We start from the raw sequence: 18,486 nt of genomic DNA, 5'->3' as shown, positions 1-18,486 counted from the left end.
GACAGGGACACTGGGTGGTGGGTACCGCACGTGGATGGGACTAGAATCTGACCTGGGAGTTGAAGACATGAACTTAATGAGGAGGGTGGTGACCAGAAAGGAAGATAACAGAAGAGGGTGTGGAAGGAGGGCAAACACGAAGCTGAAGGGGAGCCAGGGATGGGATGGGGACAAATGAACTGAGACTCCAATGGCTAGGGGTGGGGGCAGGGGGGACACGGGTCCATGCAGTACCTCCTGCTTGTGTCTTGGCGTGGTTTCCTGCTCCGGCTGGTGGGATAGCGGGAGGGAAAGGAACCAGCAGGGTCAGTAGGACAAACAGATAAGAGACACCACTCCAGCCATCAGAGTAGCCCTGTGCACTCACACCCAGTCCCATCATTCAGTACAGGCTAGGGAAACTCCGAGGCTGCCCATAGGTGGACCGTGGAACATAAAGGGCAGGAAGCAGGTAGCTATCCCAGGAAGGCAAAGGAAGGGCTGGGGGACTAGAAGCCTCGTGGGCAGAGGCACGCTCAGGGGTAGAAATGTGTCTGGGGTTTCCCCACTGCTTCCAGCCCTGAGGGCATGTTTAGGGGACCTGTATTAACATGACAACTACATGACAGAAAAGGGCTGTTCAGCAATGCCAAGGACGCCACACCTAGCTTGCATGTGGTCAAGCCTGTGCGTGTGAACACGCTATCATCATGCCTGTGCCTGAGTCTATCTCTGGGGGACTCTGGGGGAACATGTACATCTATACTCTGGGGTGTGGGTGTCCACAGCAAGGGTGAGGCTGCAGGAAAGGACACATTAATACTCCACACTGAGGGTTTTGGTGACCTGGTCATGCTCAGGGGAGGAGAGGAGACACAGAGCCAGACAACAGTTAAAGGCGAGACAAGGAGTTAAGGAAGAGGGTGTCTGAGTCTCCTAGGAGGTCAGCACCCTCAACCCAGGGAAGCTGGGCAAAAAGGGGGCAGCACACCCATCTCCACCCCTAACCCCACTCTGCGTGTCTGGGGGTACAGTCCAAGGTCCTGTCCGAGGTGACCCACACCAAGGGTGCCTGAATACAATTAGGACCTGCGAAGGCCCAGGCTACATCTGTACCTCAGGTCACACACACCCCCCTGGTCCCCTGGGGCAACAGAGAACATGGCACCCCAGTAGGCACCTACCTTCAGCTCCTTGATCTTAGTGGGGGTCCTGACCTCTCCTTCTTCGGCCTCTGATCGACGTCCCCCTGACTCGGCATCATCTTCCCGCTTGTCGCCGTCAGGCCCTGCATCGTGATTCTCACTGACTGAGGCAGGGCGGGAGAACTCAGCTAAAGTGGGCAGAGGTGGCAGAGTGACTGTGTGAGGCAGCTCCCCGTACACAGTCAGAAAGCCAGTCCCGCCACCGCCTGGCCACGTCAGCCACAGAGACAACTCCTCCCCACGGCAACCCACTGCACACCCTGGACCACGGCAGGAAGTCACAAAGCTACTCCCCAGCCTTGGGTTCCTTCCTAATCTCTACCACAGCAGAGTCTGGCTTTGCATCTCAAATCCAATCCTTCCTGGCTGTGTGACAGTGGGTAAGTTACACAACCCCTCTGGGCTGCAGTTTCCTTATTAGTAAGTAAGTAGTATCTGTGCCAGAAAGATGAACTGAGGACCAAATAAACTAACAACCTACGTAGGAGAGTGTCTGGCCCAGAGCGAGCCTTCCACCTGTGCTGGTCAAGCAAGCATTGCCGTTTGGGTTGCGGTCCCTGTTGCAAGTCTCACGTGTCATATCTAGCAAGAGCAAGGCATTAGCTTTTACCCAGCAGCAGAAGGTTACAAATGGTTTACCTTCTGAATAAATCAACGGGAATCCAAAGGGAGTCCTTAATGTCCATCTCTCCCGCTACAACCCTAAAATCCTTTTCTGAATACAAGGAGAACGGGCTTAAAGCCTGCACCGAGCACTGAGTACAACCAAAGTGTTGCAGACTGAGTCTTAGTAGAAAAAAGGCTGAAAAAAAAAAAACCTTCATGAAAACAACTAGAACCTGGGGGTTGGCCTCTATTAGAAAGAGATGCCAATCTCTTTGCCATGATGACATTTCAGAGCTATTTCCCTCTGCCTAGCTTGATTTGCATTGTTCTGTGTTGGGGATCAGCCTTGGAATTGCCACCTCCACTTGCTAAGTTGAGGCTTCAAGAGGGGAAGGTTCTGTAGGTGTCCCTTACCTCCAGGACTATAGTCCAGGAGGCTTCTGTTCCCCCAACACGCTCCCCCAGCTCTGGGCTAACCTCTGTCGCTACCTTCCCTTCAATCTAGGTCCCATTTTTCCCTGTCTCAGGAGTGGGGCCTGTAGGAAAGGCCAGGCCCAGGTCAGGTGCTCTTGCTTCATGCAAACCATGTGATGTCACTCTCCTGGTCCAATCCAACCTGTGTGCTGCAGAACTTCCTGGTTAGAGGCCCAGAACATCAGATGGCCCGGAACTCTATTAAGTCATAGCCCAGAGAAGTCCTGAAAGTGTGTGTCGCATCCCCATGGGACAAACCTGACTCAGCACTGCCCAGGAGCAATGGTGCTTGTGGATCAGCATGTCTGGTGTGGGAGTGTCCACCACAACTACTGCTGTCTGTCTCCTCTGGAGAACCCGCCGTGTCCCTTGCCTCCCCTGAGGACCGCTCTTACTCCAGCTCCAGCCTGAGCCATACCTCCATCAAGGCTCCGGGACATGGTGTATCGTTTGCTGGAAGAACGCTCAAAGAAGGGTGCGGGCCTGTCGATAAGGGCACTGGCTTGGCGAGTCTGTGCCTGGGTCCTCCCACTGTACCGGAACTTGGAGCCCATCACCAGAAAGCCCTTGGGTGGGGGCTCTGGAGACACCAGCCTACAAGAGAGTAATGCAGATGAGGAGTAGGAACCAAACTTTCATCGTCAGGCCCAGGGTCGGACAACAGCAGGCTTTTATCCAGTGTCCCACCAACTATGATACTTCATGGACCCAAAAGGGGAGACTTAGGGAAAGGTGGGGCTGGCCTCTGTGCTAACCCACTTCCGGCTCCCCTGACCCTTCATGGCCTCTCTTATCCTACCCCCTCATTCCACTCACCGGAAGAATGTATGGTGCTCAATGCAGACCTTCCACAGCCGCTTGGCTGAGCGGTGGTTAGGGAGCTTGAAGCCGATGGTGCTCTCGAACTGCTCATACTGAGAAGTCAATAGGGAGGGTTAGAGGAGGGGCCTGGGCCACACACCAGCCCACCTGCTCACCCCCTCCTCAGCCAGGGGTGATTTCTGCCAGTTCATGCATGTAAACGGGGTGGACCGAGCCCTTTTCTACGACAGGCCCTGTACTGGACACGGGAGGGATCAACACAGAAGATCCTAGGAAGTCTCAAAATAACTAAACATGGCTAGGGAGAAGGCTCCAGGGTAAAGTGCTTGCCTTATGACCTTGAAGATCTGAGTTCAATTCCTCAGAACTTAGATAAAAGGCAGGAGGGCGTGGCAGGCCCAGAAGAGGAAGAAGGAGGCTCCCAGAGCAATCTGCCCAGCCAGACCAGACACACTGGTGAGTGCTGGCTTTGGCAGAGAGACCCCCTCACTGAATACAGTGGAAGAATGACTGAGTCATCCTCAATCAGCCTTGCACCTCCATCTGCACAGACACACACACACACACACACACACGTACAGTCACACACTCATATACAATTACATACACACTCATGTACACACCACACAATAAACACACTCATGTAATACTACACACAACACACATACTCATGTACAATCACACACATGTACAACCACATACTCATGAACATACCACACACACTCATGTACACATCACCCACATACATGTATAACCACATGCACACTCATGTACACACCACCCACACACATGTATAACCACATACACACTCATGTACATACCGCACAATAAACACACTCATGCACATACTACACACAACACACATACTCATGTACAATCACACACACATACTTATGTACATACCACACATTCGTTACAACCACACACATACACACTCATGTACACACCACCCACGCACATGTATAACCACATACACACTCATGTACACACCACACACACTTGTGTACAATAACACATACACTCATGTACATCCACACACATATACACAGTCACATACAACCACACACCATACACACACTCACGTACACATCACTCACACTCATGTATATGCCATACTCCTTACACACTCATGTTCACACCATATACACCACACAGATGCACACACCTATATACACACTCATGTATACAGCACACACATACATACAAATACTCATGTACAACCACACACATATACTTATGTACAACCACACATATATACTCATATACACACCGCACACACACTGATATACAATCATACACACCACATACACTGATGTATAGAACCACAAATAACACACCCATATACCATATACACTCATGTACACCACACACATGCACTCATGCGCGCGCGTGCGCACACACACACATACACATACACACACACAGAGGACAAAATCAATGAGATCATTGCAGATATGGGTAAGGGCTGAGAGGAATGAAGGCTTTGCTGGGCAGGCTTGGGGTGAACGTTCAGAGAAAGGACTGCTCTCCAGTCACATGAGCTTTGTGCTGAGACCAGAAGGCCAGGGCTACGCTGTAGCTGGGATCTTCAGTGTCAACAAAGGTGAAGGTGTTAAACACTTAGCCCAGTGTGGTGCATTTGGAAGGTGTAGGAAGTCTTTAAGAAGTGGGGCGTACTGGAGTTTTTAGGACATTGGGGTATGCCCTCACAACCGTGGCATGGCCACATATGCCCTCCTGCCACAGTGTGCTGCTTCTCCATGAGCCCAAAGCCATGGGCTAATCAGACACGGACTAAACCTCCCCAACTGTGAATCCAAACAAACCTTTCCTCGAGATAGTCAGATTACATCAGGTATTTTGTTACAGTGACAGCAGGTTGGCGTGTGTTGGAGGTGAGATGGCAGGGGTTGGCACGACCTGATTTACAGGTTTGCTGCTGTGGCTGGTGAGAGGTGCCAGGTGGGTCATGGTTAGTCCAGCAGGAGAATCAGAAGGGCATTTGAGGGGACTGTGCAATTAAAGGGAAGAGGCGTAGATCCATGCCTCTGTGTCCATACTGTGTGCCACCATCACACACCTGTGTGTGTCTTGGTGTGCAGACACACTGAACTACTGCGTGCAGGCAAATCTGTGCATGCACACAGACATGCACTGACTTTTCCGTGTAGCCTGAATTCATGTGTTTGTCATTTTATTTTTCCTCATAAAGTATATGTGTGAGAAAACATGCTCACATGCACACACGTTGCTGAAAAGCGTATGTCCAGGGCTGGCGAGATGGCTCAGAAGAAAAGGCACTTGTCACTCAGACTGATAATTCCAGTCCTATCCCTAGGACCAATAATGGTGCAATGGAAAAACTGACTACAGCAAAATGTCTACATGACCTGACCTCTGGCCTCTGTGAACCATAGTACATGTGTATGTGCATGTGCATGCATGAACATGTAAACGAGTGCACATGCACACACATACAATATATATATATGAAGTCACATGTACAGAGAAGGAGATCCATCTTCCATGAGCCCCAGAATTTCGTTCTTGTTCCTGGGTAGGAAAAACCCAGGCCAGCTGCTGGGGTCCACTCTATTAGGTTCAGCCACCCCTGGAGTGTGGGGGGTGAGTGAGGAGAGAGAGGTTTGGGTCTGGCTCACCTCCCCAGGACGGATCTTGATGTAGAAGTTACTCCTCTTGTAGGAGATCTTGAGAATCTTGGGCCAGGCAAAACGGTTGATTCTCAGGCGGTCCCGGTAGATGAGCAGGCCATTGGCACAGACACCTAGCATGATATCGATGCCCTCAGAGTCCTGCACAAGAAAGAGCACAGAATGGGAGTTCTAGAGCCAGGCAGGGGCAGCCTGCCACCACCCTGAGCTCTCGGGGTAGATGGAGTCCCTTGACTAATCCCCATGGTCATCTAGTTGTTCCCGCCCTCACCTCACCTGATTGACCACCCACTCTTCAGCCACTTGATCATGCATCCACTCAACACATATTTAGGAACATACTCGAGTCAGGCCATGGGCCACACACCAGCGTGACAAAACTAAGCTAAGGCCTCAGACTGTCTCTCATGTGCACCCAATCTAGTGGTGGCACAAACAGGTTTGTGAGGGAACTGAATCCACGGGGGAGATGGCAAAGGTCTGAGGATAAAAGGCTATGAACTTTGAGAAATGAGAACCCCAAAAAGTTGCAAGTTGGAGACGAAACGGTCCAAACACCAGCTTTGAGGGCTATAGTTTCCCAGGAACCACCTCAGGCCAGGGCTTGCTGGAGCTCGGCAGTACCTTAGCATGGTGCAGATCAACTCCATACATGGAGAGCTTCTTGGCATTCTCCAGGAAGTGGATCTCTGCCTCGCCTGGGGTCATGCCCCTGAGGAAAGAAAGATGGTTGTGGGCCATGGCAAAGGCCCAGGCTGCAATCGACCAGCTGTAGGTATCACCGTCAGTAACGGCCATTCCAAAAAGATAGTGGCTGAGCTTTGCCCGAGACCCTCCCCTCTGCTCTCAGGACAGGACTGAGCTCCTCCACTTCAGTCCATCAACCCGGCAACACTCAGATCCAGTCTGTTTTGTTCAGGAAGCAGACAAGGGTTGATTAACCCTTGATTAAGGGTTGATTAAACTGGGAGTCAGGATTTTTGTCCCGGTTTCTACCAAAGTAAGTATAAAGTTTATAGAACTTGCTTCTCATGACTGGAAGCCCACTTATGAAGAGAGCATTCCTGAGAATCATCCAAAGGCTCTTATTCACCTCCCTCAGAGGACAGTTTAGAGTCAGATGCTGATTAATCTCCCTTAAGACACAGGTCCTCAGATTCCTTTCGTAAGAGTTGTATCAGGGATGGAGTTTCCGTCTTTGCTCTGGCTGCCAGGGAGCTCAGGCCGAGGGTAACACTCACTGCACACATCACGGTGCTTTTAACTGTTCCATACACTCGGCCTATCTGCGGCCACTCAGCCTACACACTCTGAGGTACTACTCTCAGACGAGGCAGCCATTGCTGGTGGGTGGGATTCATTAGCTTGCCGAAGAGCACACCACCAGTAAGTAACAGTGGTGTCTGAATTTAACACTAGGCAATGTGGCTGCGGAGCTGTGTTTCAAAGGCAAATCTGTCTCTCACCTTCTCTGGCTGCCGTTTCCTCTGCCCTGTCCACCTTGGAGCTTCTGTGTGGGATTCAGATGCCAGATGTTGATGTGCTTTAAGTTCAAAGATTTATTGCTGCTGGCCCTGACCAAGCTCATATTGATCTGTCTGTCTATGAATTATGGATCTTACAAATCCCCTGGGCACCTTGCTATCTAGAACAGGCATGAGCGGCGGATGCCAGGCAGGGCACCCTCATCCAATGTCCAAGTAGCCTTGATTATTTGTGTCCTGATCCACACGATTCCATGTAGTCAGTAAGAACCCAGCCATGATGGTGTGCAAATTTCCAGTAGCATGTATTGGCCATCTTTGACCCAGCACCCATCACACCCAGCTATGATCTTCCTCTTCAGATGCAGCTTACAGCACACAGAGATGAGTTAATACCACCAGAGTCTTTCCTGGATGTGTGGCACCGTACCCCTTAGAATGTGCCCATAGCAACCTTGAGCTTAGAGCCCAAAGCACTTCCAGCTTAAAAGGACCCTGCAGATCAGTCTGGTCCCGGGTGGGCAGCCTTCTCTGCAGAGCAGGCACTGACAAGTGGCAGCGGAGTGCACTCCCACTGCTGCAATGCTCAGGGGTGTTATGGGCTCTCAGTGCTGCCCTGCAGCCCAAGGAGGCTTGCGATCCTGCATGGGGGCTTCTGCTATTCCAGATAGCAACGGCTGAGCAGGCTGAGCCGTACGCAGCATCCCCATCTGTGTATTTATAGGTGAGAACGGAGCTCAGAGGTTCAGGCACGAGCCGACAATCGCACATCTGGCCAATTATCTTCTAACTCCAGAACAAACGCGCAATCAACAACTCAACGAAGTGCGCGATCGACAGAACAAACGCCCCAATCGGCGGAGAGCAACCCTCGGCCCACATGTGGCAATGTCTTTAATGTCGGCTGTGGAGCCTCCCTCACAGCTCCATGGGGCGTGCTGACCAGCACCAAGCTGAACGGATGAACACACCGAAGCACGGGTACGTGAAATGCCCTGTCAACATCCCCTGGTTACGAAGTGGCACAGTCAGGCTGGCATCTGCATCAGGGCCCCTTACCCAGAGATATGCCGCCATTGTTATATCTCTGAGTCACAGAAGAACTGATCCCCACAGGCTCAGGACAGGGAGTTTGACCCACACAGCAACTCAAGAAGAGGAGATCCAAGTGGTTACTTAGCATCACACAGATGGTCCCAGTTATTCCCACCCATGGGCGTGACCTGTTCCTGGGCACCTCGGGTTGGGAGCAGTGCCAGGTGGCATATGTCGGCCAGCCGGGCCAGGCTTGCTCACCTGTATGTCTTGTGCAGCTCCATGATCCTCTCCTCCAGCTCCCGGGTCTGGTTTGGGGCAAAGCGGAGCTCGCTGACATAGTTGCCCACGTGCTCCTCGGTATCATGGTCACCCAGTTCAGCCTGCACAGCGTAGGAGCCCAGCAGGGCGTGCGTGACGAAGGAGCAAGGCAGGCGGCCCGTGATGATGTCTGCCCTCAGCTGCAGGCACAGGTAGTACCTGGAGACAGGGAACGAGGCGGGCATTGGCTCTATCCTCCAGGTGGCCCAGACCTGGCTACTGGAACCAAGTAAAATCAGCTCATTGGAAAATGGCACCCACAGACACTTATATTTCATGGCTGATGAGTGGCTGTGTCTTAGGAACAGGTTTTGAGACATGCCATTTGTGTTCATTTCTGAATTTGAGGAATATTTTTTTCTATTTGAGATTTATAACCCATTTTCAAGCTCACTGGGACTTACTACTAGTTTGTCCCTCAGGGGGAAAATGACTTGTAGTTTGCTTTGTTGACTGGTTTGTTTGGCAAGGGCACACATGCCACCGTGTGCACGTGGAAGCCAGAGAACAATTTTTAAGAGTTATTTATTTTACTGTATGTGAATGAGTGTTTTGCCCGTGTGTATGTATGTGTACAACGTACAGGCTTGGTGTCTGTGGAGGTCTGAAGAGGATGTCAGATACCTCATTACTAAAGTTATGAATGGTAGTGAGGCGCAATGTGGGCTCTGGGAATTGAACCTAGGTTCTCTGTAAGAGCAACAAGTGTTTTGTTTTGTTTTGTTTTGTTTTTTTGGTTCTTTTTTTTTCGGAGCTGGGGACCGAACCCAGGGCCTTGCGCTTCCTAGGTAAGCGCTCTACCACTGAGCTAAATCCCCAGCCCGCAACAAGTGTTCTTAACCACTGAGCCATCTCTCCAGTCCCAGGGAGTAATCTTGACTGGTGATCTTGCCTACTGCCTTGTGTGAGGCAGGCTCTTCTTGTTGTTCACTCTTGTGTACAGCAAGAGAGCTGTCTGTGGGACATGTGAGGCTTCTGCTGTCTCTACCTCCCATCGTACCACAGGGGTACAGGGGTTACAGACACGCATTACTACAGCTGCCCTTACACATCAGTTCTGGGGACACACTTGTGTGCAAGAACTTTACCCACTGAGCCATCTCTGTACCCCAGTTAGTTGGTTTCAAGAGTCTCAGGTTGGCCTGGAACTCATTATATAGCCCAGGCTGTTCTTGAAATAAATCCTCCTGCCTCCACCTTATAAGTGCTGGGATTATAGGTGTGCACCACTATGCCAGGCTGTCATGTAGTTTTTTTGTTTTTTGTTTTTTTTTTCCCCGGAGCTGAGAATTGAACCCAGGGCCTTATGGTTGCTAGGCAAGTGCTCGACCACTGAGCTAAGTCCCCAACCCCCTGTCATGTAGTTTTAATTATGAAATCTAATATGCTCTGTGCTTTCTCTTTTAAAAGGTATCACTGCATAACTCACCTGGCCTCAGACTCAGACTCCGCCTCCGGAGTATGGAATAATGGCATGGACCACCACACCTGACTGACGTATGCAATGCTGGGGACGGAACCCAGGGCTCCCTGCATACTAGGCAAGCACTCCACCAACTGAGCTGCATCCCCTGACTGTGCAAGTTAATGTTTTCTCAGATGGGGGGAGGGGAGGAAACTTCAGCAGTCTCTCTGAATTTCCTCCTGAGGGTCATTCACTCTCCAAGGCCACCAGTGTTCTAGACACTTCTGCTCCGTAAACACAGAAATGCAAATGGCTTTAACTGATGGCTTCTTTAATATACAAAAAGGACCAAATGCTATGCTGTTTCCAGAGCTCGTTGTCATACCCAGTGATGTAACTTAGAAGAGGTCTCCATGTTAGCACTCAACTCTCCACGTGTACCTTACCCTGTGTACTACATCCCACAGCCCTGGTGGACCTGTTTATCAACGGTTTTTCTACATTGATCCCATGAGACGTGCACAGGGGTGGGAGTGAGGGAGAGGAAGAGGGAGAGGGAGAGGGAGAGGGAATGAGAGTATATGAAGGGAAGGAGTCATGTGCCTGTCGCAGAGAAGGTTCTCTCCCTCTAACACTTGGATGCTGGGGATTGAGCTCAGGTAATCAGGCTTGGTGGCAAGCACTTTTGCCACCGAACCACCTTGCTGGCCCTTTCCTCAAACTTTCTTCTGCCTCCAGCCCTAAGGGAATTATTTACTAACCGAACAGGTCTAAGGAAACACTTCCAGCTGCCAGGCTGAGACCTTCTGCAGCCTACATTCACAGTTGGATGGTTTTACTGTTTAAGCCGTTTTGTAGCCACTCCCGCAGTTCTGTTCACTGAGGTAAGACTTGGGCCACTTCTTCAGCCAGCAGTGTCTCCTTGCCCTTTTCTGCTGGGTTTTGTCAATTCTTCACTAACTGTCTCTTCCTTCAAAGTCACTTTGACTTGGTAGAATGTTCAGGGCTCTGTGACATTGTTTCAAAGTCAGAACGAAAGCCAGTAACAGTCACATGCAGTGTCAGTGTGTGCACAGGCTCAGGATGTGCAGCCGCTCACACATCACGGGAGTCCAGCATGGGCCTGTGACATTTGTTCAAGATTCTAAAAATTCAAAGATCATTGCCAACGCTCTGGCCAATCCTTCATTTCAATCAATTTGTCATTTTGACCAGTTTATTTGGGGCCTCACTATTTTTGACTTAAATCAGCTGCTCTTACAAACCTACCTTCTGGAGCCATCTGTGCTGGACAGGGCCAGCCTTCCTCCTGGTGTCCCTGGAAGCCCCATGCCCAGGGTCTGGCACAGAGAAGACACATTCTGGTAGCTATGCTGGTCTAAAGCTATGGTTAGGATATGGCTGCTGTCACCTTGGCCCCAAGCTGATCTTAGGGCACAGAGTGGAGCTAATGAGGCCAAAGCCTGGGACCTGCTCTATTTCAGAAACATCTGTTGTCTCTCCCAAGGCCAGAGACAGCATCTAGAAACTTGGTATACTGTCTAGCCTGTGGGGGTATCAGGCATTAACAGTGGACCTGGTATCCAGGCCTGGTGGTACAGGCCTATAACTTCAGGCTAAGGAGACTGACATGAAGGGATCAGAAGTTCAAAGCCAGCCCAGGAAGCTTACTGAGGCTGTTTCAAAACTTCTTAAGAAGTGGCACTGGGAAGACGCTCCGTGGTTAGGAACATATACTGCTGTTCCAGAGGACCTGTGTTCTGTTCCCATAACCCATGCAGGGTCATTCGCAACTGCCTGAAATGCTAGACCCAGGAGATCTAACACCCACTTCTGGCCTCTACAGGCAGCTACACACACCTCACACAAACATTAAAATAAAATAATAAATAATAATTTTTTAATAAAAAGAGAGTTGGGGATATAGCTTGTGTACAGGGCTTGTCTAACATGCACAAGGCCCTAGATCCAATCCCTAGTACCCTAACAAAAGAAAGAAGAAAAAAGAAAAGGACCCAGTGGAAGCAGCAAGGACAGCTTAGCAGCCCCTCCCGCTGCAGAAAGCTCAAGTCCTCGGCTTCCTGTGGGTGTCTAAGGCCCACAGTGTGCACGGTGCCAGAGCAGAAGAATATCGTGTGATGAGTCCCTGTCCCTGACAGGACTTACAGACAGGGACTTCTCCCTGTCCTGCTTTCCAGAGGCAGGGCAAGCCCATGCAAGCTGTACCCTGAAGGATGCTTGCTTAGTCCCACCGGCCGATTCTCAGGCCACCTGAGTCTCCATGGGGCTCACATGCTTCCTTCCACCTCCACATGTCTGACCTGCACAGAGGACATCAAATTCCCACACACAAAGCCTGTTGTCCCTCCTTCTCAATACCACAGACTGGCGTTCCACCCAGAGCATTAGACTTAAGCCTGCCAGGTCGCCTGGCCCAAGAAAGGTTCCCACTGGGTTTCATATTCGATGTCAAGATGTAAAATGTGTGGTTTTTTTCAAACATAAATATCTAAAATATTTAATGTCACTCAACTTTTAAGCCCAGTTCCCATAGGTTAGAGATTTCTTAGAGCCTCACAGCAACCATTTTAATTGATGGCTTTGGAATTGTTTTTCTCCTGTCTTCACATGGCTTCCAGGGGTTGAAGTCAAGGTGCCAGGTTTGTGCAGCAAGGGCCTTTACCTGATTAACCACGCTGCCAGCCACGCAACATTAGATACATCTGTCCTTTTAAAGACACACGGATCCAGGGGAACTCTCTAACATCGTCTCTGAGGGGAAGGTCAGCTCCACTGACCTCTGCATTTTGGTCCTGTTTTCCTCATATCCTCTGCTTTCCTGAGCTGCTCTGGCTGGGAAAGGCATCCACATTTGCTAGTCTCATCACATGCATCCTTCGTCTCCCAGGGCCAGCACGCTCGGCTGCACTCACAGTGCCAGGACCAGCAGCACACTACCCCTCTTCACAATCCTCACCTTGTGATGTCTTCTGTCAGCTGGGCTGGGTCAGGAGGGTAGAACTTCACTGTGAAGGCAAAATTCCAGGGGCTACCTAAGAGGAAAAGGAGGAGATGTCAGAGAGGCCTCATCAACCTAGTGGCTGCCTCAGATGCAATACCCTGTGAGCAAACTTCCATAGATTTCCCGCTCCTGGAACATCATTTCCATTTGATAAACAGGGAAACGGAGGCCCAAGCTTGATGACCTGAGATCAGTCCCTGGAACCCACAGTGGAAGGAGAAATCCCTGAGAGCATCCTCTGACCTCCATGTGTGTGTTGAGCCATCCCTCCACCCGTCTCTATCTCTGTCTCTCTGTTTCTCTGTCTCTGTCTGTCTCTGTCTGTCTCTGTCTCTCTGTCTCTCTCTTCCTGTCTCTCTCTGTGTCTCTCTCTCTCTGTCTCTCTCTCTCTCACACACACACACACACACACACACACACACACACACACACACAGAGAGAGAGAGAGAGAGAGAGAGAGAGAGAGAGAGGAGTTGTGAGTCAACAATTGGAAAGAAGATAAAAAGAAAAGAAGCCTTCCCTGAGATAAACATGGAAACCCAAGCAACAAGGTGATCACGTCTATCTACAGCATAGGAATTTAGATTTCATAATCACCCGAGAGTGCTGTTTTTGCTGATTGGTTGGTTGGTTAATTTTGCTGCTGTTCTGTTTCGCTGCAGGTTTTTTGCAGCACTCAGGATCAAGGCTGGGCCTTGAGCCTGCCAGGCAAGTACTCTGTCAGCGAGCTACCTTTCCAACCCGTTTCTTTCTCATAGACAAAGATTTTAAGGGCCAGTCAGCTAATTGGTGACAAAGAGCAGGTTTCCAAACTCTGGTCACCTGACCCCAGAGCCCAGGTTCTTAGTCACAAAGACTCCTGAGGAAGGCCTCCAAGGACACAGGCTCTGTCTCAGGGAGGACAGCAGAGTCAGCAAATAGGAGTACTCAGAGCCAGTGCACACCGAGTGTCCCCGGGCAGCACTGCTGTGTCACACACATGGCAGTTCACTTCATTCTCACAGCAACTCCGGGGCCCTGCTATCATGACCCCGCTTTACAGTGAGGAAACCGAGACACGAAAGAGTTTCTGAAACGCAAGAAGTAGGCATTGAGCTAGAATTCGCATTCAAGCACTGTGTCCAGAAGAGGACAACAGCTGTGCCTGGTGATGTCTAAATGTGTGTCACTTTGCTGCCACTCCAGCTAAGGCAGGAAGGGCTGGTCCACTTGCCAAGAAGAAGCAGAGCCTCAGAGGCATGGCCTGAAGTGTATCAGCTGACAGATCTCGAGGCTTGAGGGAAGGGACAGCATCTCAGAAGACCGGGATACAAGGGTGAGGGGAAGTGACCAAGTACAGAAAGGAGGCAAAACCGCTCCCCTGGGGTCCCAAAGGAAAGGACTGTGATGAGTAGGTGGGCATTTCAGACATGGGGACAGAGGCAAAGCTCTAACAGAGGAGGGGTGTGTGTGTGTGTGTGTGTGTGTGTGTGTGTGTGTGTGTGTGTTTTGACCTTGTTCATGTACTATGGAGACCAGAGGTTGATGTGGCGTGTCTTCCTCTAATGTTCTCTATCTTATTATTATTTTTTAAAGATTTATTTATTTTTATTCAACACATAAAGAGTTTTGCCTGCATGTCGAGTGCACCATGTATATGCAGTGCCTGCAGAAGCCAGAAGGGGGTGCCAGATTTCCCCCCTGGAACTGGAGTTACAGATGGTGGGTGCTGGGAGGCTTCCCCAGGTCCCGTGCAAGAGCATCAAGTGCTTTTAACCACTGAGCCGTCCCTCCAGCACTACTTACTCTCGACAATTTCATACACATGCACAGTGTATCGTGATCTCACGAATCACCACCCCCTCACACCCTGCACGCCCCCCCCCTTAAGTCCTCCCTCTTTCCTTTATGACATGTAGTCTGGGTAGTGCTCCTTGCACAGCATGAATGCTGGGTCACTGAATTCACCTAATTTTCTGATGCTAGTCTCTCACTGAACTTGGAGCTTATCAATGTGGCTAGACTGGCTGGACAGCAGGCCCCTAGAATCCACCCATGTCACAAATGCATGCTGTGAATCTGAACTCAGGTCCTCATGCTTGAGCTGTAAACACTTTACCTAATAAGGAGATTCCCCTGTCCTGTAGAGGAGGAGTTTCCTAAGGCTCAAGGCTACGAGGTGTGAGGGCCACAGCTTGAGCTGTCACAGGAGCAACAGTCCATGTGCCCAGACAGGTGGGCGGGACCTCCAGGCTCACTCTGGGCAGTAACCCTAGGGCGTTGTCAACAGACCTGCCTGCCTCTCTTTTCCAGGCTACTGGTCTTTATTAACTCTACACACTTGGCTGCCTGTATCCGTTCCAATTCTTTCAAGGCATGAAAGGCTGGCCTCCCAGCAGGACAGGCACTGCTAGAAGACAGCCTAAAATTCAGACCTAAAAGCCTGCTGACCCACAGAAGCATGCTTTGCTTATGTGCCTTCCTCTTTGTCTCCAACTGTCAGGAACCAACAGGAAAAGCTCCTCAAGCCCCCTCCTGTAGAGTCAGCTGGCTTCCATAGGCCAACTACTGCTGTCATAGCAACAGACTCGACTACAGCTTCCCAGCCAGGGGACCAGGGAATCCCACCAGGAAGAGGCCAAACATAACCAAGGTGGGATGGAGGCCCCAGGTCTCCACCTACTGCAGGCCCATTTGCTAAGGCTAAAAACCTCATCTTTCCTCTATTTGAAAGCCTTCTCACCCCTCCCAACACGATCCTTCTTTCCAGAAATGACAGGCTGCTGACCCACTCATCTCCCTCCTCCAGAGGCATTGAAATGAGAACAAAACAAAAGCCAGGGCTCATGATGGGCTGAGCCAGCACTTGGCTCTGTGGCCTTGGGTAAGTAGCTACCACTCTCTGGACCTGGGCTAAGGGCTGTTAGTTACTATCCAATCCCTGGACAGAAGGCTGGCTGTTTCCAGGTCATCTGTCTGTCCCCTGTTTCTGGAAGACTCCACAGAGCTGTTTTCCTGAATGCATTTATGGTTTCTTTACTAATTGGCTGTGTGGCTCTTACTGCCGCTTGTATTCTCTGGGCCTCAGGCGTGTTACCTATGACGTAATGTTACATTACTCCTACCCTGCCTTCTCTCAGACCTGCCAGGAATGACAGAGGAGTACAGAGACGCCCACCCATCCTCGCACACCAGCCACAAGCAAACACTCACTCCGGATCTGTTTCTTGATTTCCTTGGAGGGGTCCAGCCAATTCTGGAAGAGAATAGAAGAGTTGTTCTTTAGAAGTTAGATCAAGGAGTGGGCAGAGTGGAACCAGGAGAGACGACTTATCCAGAAGTGGCCAGCCACAGACTCTCATGGATCCATTGCCTGGATCCATTTACTTGGCACTAAGGAATGAAGCCTGGATTCCCAGTGGGGTTTAGACATGGTATCAGGGCTGATCCTGAGATAGCCACAGTGACCAATTACTGCATCTATAACTAGAAGGAAAGTCAGGCAGCCCCCCACTAGGGCAGAAGAAGACATTGGATAGGGACTTCTCTGTTATTCAGGGAACCCATGCAACTACATCATAGCTCTCCAGCTACCCATTTGGGAAGACCTTAGGAAAGACTGGGGCAGGGAGCTGGGCCAGAGACCTGTGAGAGGTTGGGGCTGCTAATGTAGAAACAGGAGATGCCTACTGAAAGTCTGGGGGAAGCTGGAGGATACATACAGTCAGGTCTATAGAAGCCTCCCTGCCCACCCACCACAGCAGGCTCCCAGCCGGGCACCTTCTGGCTGTCGGCATCGCAGAAGGTCAGACCGAAGTAGTCCTTCTCGAGGAGGTTAAGGTGCTCACAGACCAGGTCAAACAGCACCTGGCCCCGGCCGTGCTTCTGAGGAAGAAAGAAGAGCTATTGTGAGGCCCGTGGACCTGCTGGTGTGGCTGGGAGCTGACCCAGGTTCCACTGGACAAAGCAAGAGTCCCCACAAGCCTCCCCTCAGCTGGGCAGGACCTCAGCACTCCTGCCACAGGCTCTGCTCTCTGGGTCTATAATGTCCCATCTAGGTCTCTTATAAGCCCTGCCAGGGGCTTCCTAGACCATGGACCTGCCTGAAGCATGCTGGAATTTCTGCCTGGAGCATGCTGGGATTTCTGCCTGGAGCAAGCTGGGATTTCTGCTTCACAGAAATCAAGAGAAGCATCTGAAAACCAAAGTCCTAAGGTTTGTGGGCAGAAGAAAGAGAAGATGCCCTCAAATGACATGAGACAGAGGCAGGGGTGGGAGTGGGGTTCAGGAGATAACACGGAACTCAGAATCACTGTGGGACTATCCTTTTATAGTCAGCCCTGCATATCAATCCTTAAAACGGTGACATTTTACCAAGGCACAGACACCCCGAGACACCTTTTCCTGATGCCAGTCTGTGCTGAGTCTTAATCCGGTTTACAATAGTAATGACCCTTTCTGGACCTCGGTGTCACCATCTGTACCAGGGAGTGCCAGGCCAAGCCATCGCTCTGGACAGCACAGTGGGTCCTCCTGTGGTTTGGCTTGGACTCAGGACACACAGGAGTGAGCCTGCGCTGAGGCCAGCCAGCCTGGGGCAGGGCATATGGTGCTGGGCGTTCCCTACCTCCACCTCACACTCGTACTCAGAGGCATCAAGCAGGGTGACGCGGCAGGTGGCACTCTTGAACTTCTTGGCAATCTTCTGGGGTGACTTCTGGGCCTTACTGGGCGTAGTCCTCTCCGACAGGCCATCAGCCTCACAGTAATCCTTTTCCTCCATATCTAGGCTCTGTGGGGCCAAGCAAGAAGTCAGTGGATTCGAAACAACTGGGTGGCTGAGGCCAAGATACCCCTAAAATAAGAAGTGTCACCTTCTACGACCCTCAGGGTGACCATGGGTTATAAACGGGTTGGTGTAGAATGCTAGGGATCTGATGTTTCCGTGTGAGCTGAGGCGTCTGCGTCTTCCTGCGGCTACTGCTACCGTGGACAGCCTCTGCAGAGAGCAGCAGCCCAGAGACCTGAAGTCAGCACCAAGCTGCCCTGTCCTCTCCCTAGAACAGTGAGTGACTCATCAGGACATCTGTCCATCTGTCTGGTCTCTCCCATCTTACTTGTCACTAGGTCTAGCCTAAGACTGGACTGGTGATCCCACGGAGGGAAGAGCTGGCCCCCTCCATGACTGTGGCCAAGTCCTTGCTCCTCTGTGTCACAAATTAGGGAGGCATAAACGAAGGGCTCAGTGAGCCCCTCAGTCTTCTGTAGTTCTCAGGGGATGTGCTTTGTCAAGGTCTCGCTGGGTTTGCCAAGCTTGAGTCGAAGGCAGGAGACTAACCTGGAAAGGGTCACGTTCTGGGTCTCACCTCCACCCCTGGCTTTGTATGTGGCTTTGGGTAACGGTTCCCCGCGCTGAGCCACAGATCCTCTCAGCATAAAATGGGAGAGATAACACCTCCCCTCTTGGGACTGAGAAATTAAA

General features: G+C 50.9%; 1 protein-coding gene across 52 annotated transcripts in view; it reads right to left on the bottom strand.

Annotated features, from left to right (window-relative positions):
• The window catches only part of Epb41l1 (erythrocyte membrane protein band 4.1-like 1), a 123,070-nt gene that overhangs the window by 31,253 nt on the left and 73,331 nt on the right, over positions 1-18,486 (bottom strand). For 16 of the 52 annotated variants that reach the window (XM_087654064.1, XM_087654063.1, XM_087654080.1 and 13 more), the window contains 11 exon segments: positions 17,632-17,796; positions 16,785-16,889; positions 16,218-16,260; positions 12,981-13,056; positions 8,539-8,757; positions 6,383-6,470; positions 5,747-5,899; positions 3,081-3,178; positions 2,683-2,858; positions 1,164-1,312; positions 235-270 (listed from right to left, as the gene is read on the bottom strand). In XM_087654064.1, coding sequence (XP_087510190.1) covers positions 235-270; positions 1,164-1,312; positions 2,683-2,858; positions 3,081-3,178; positions 5,747-5,899; positions 6,383-6,470; positions 8,539-8,757; positions 12,981-13,056; positions 16,218-16,260; positions 16,785-16,889; positions 17,632-17,796 — 1,308 coding nt within the window. 52 annotated transcript variants of the gene reach the window in all.

This window comes from Rattus norvegicus, chromosome 3, assembly GCF_021556685.1.
Source record: "Rattus norvegicus strain SHRSP/BbbUtx chromosome 3, alternate assembly SHRSP_T2T, whole genome shotgun sequence".
Classification (NCBI taxonomy): domain Eukaryota; kingdom Metazoa; phylum Chordata; class Mammalia; order Rodentia; family Muridae; genus Rattus; species Rattus norvegicus.
This window is presented reverse-complemented; position numbering and strand designations above follow the sequence as displayed.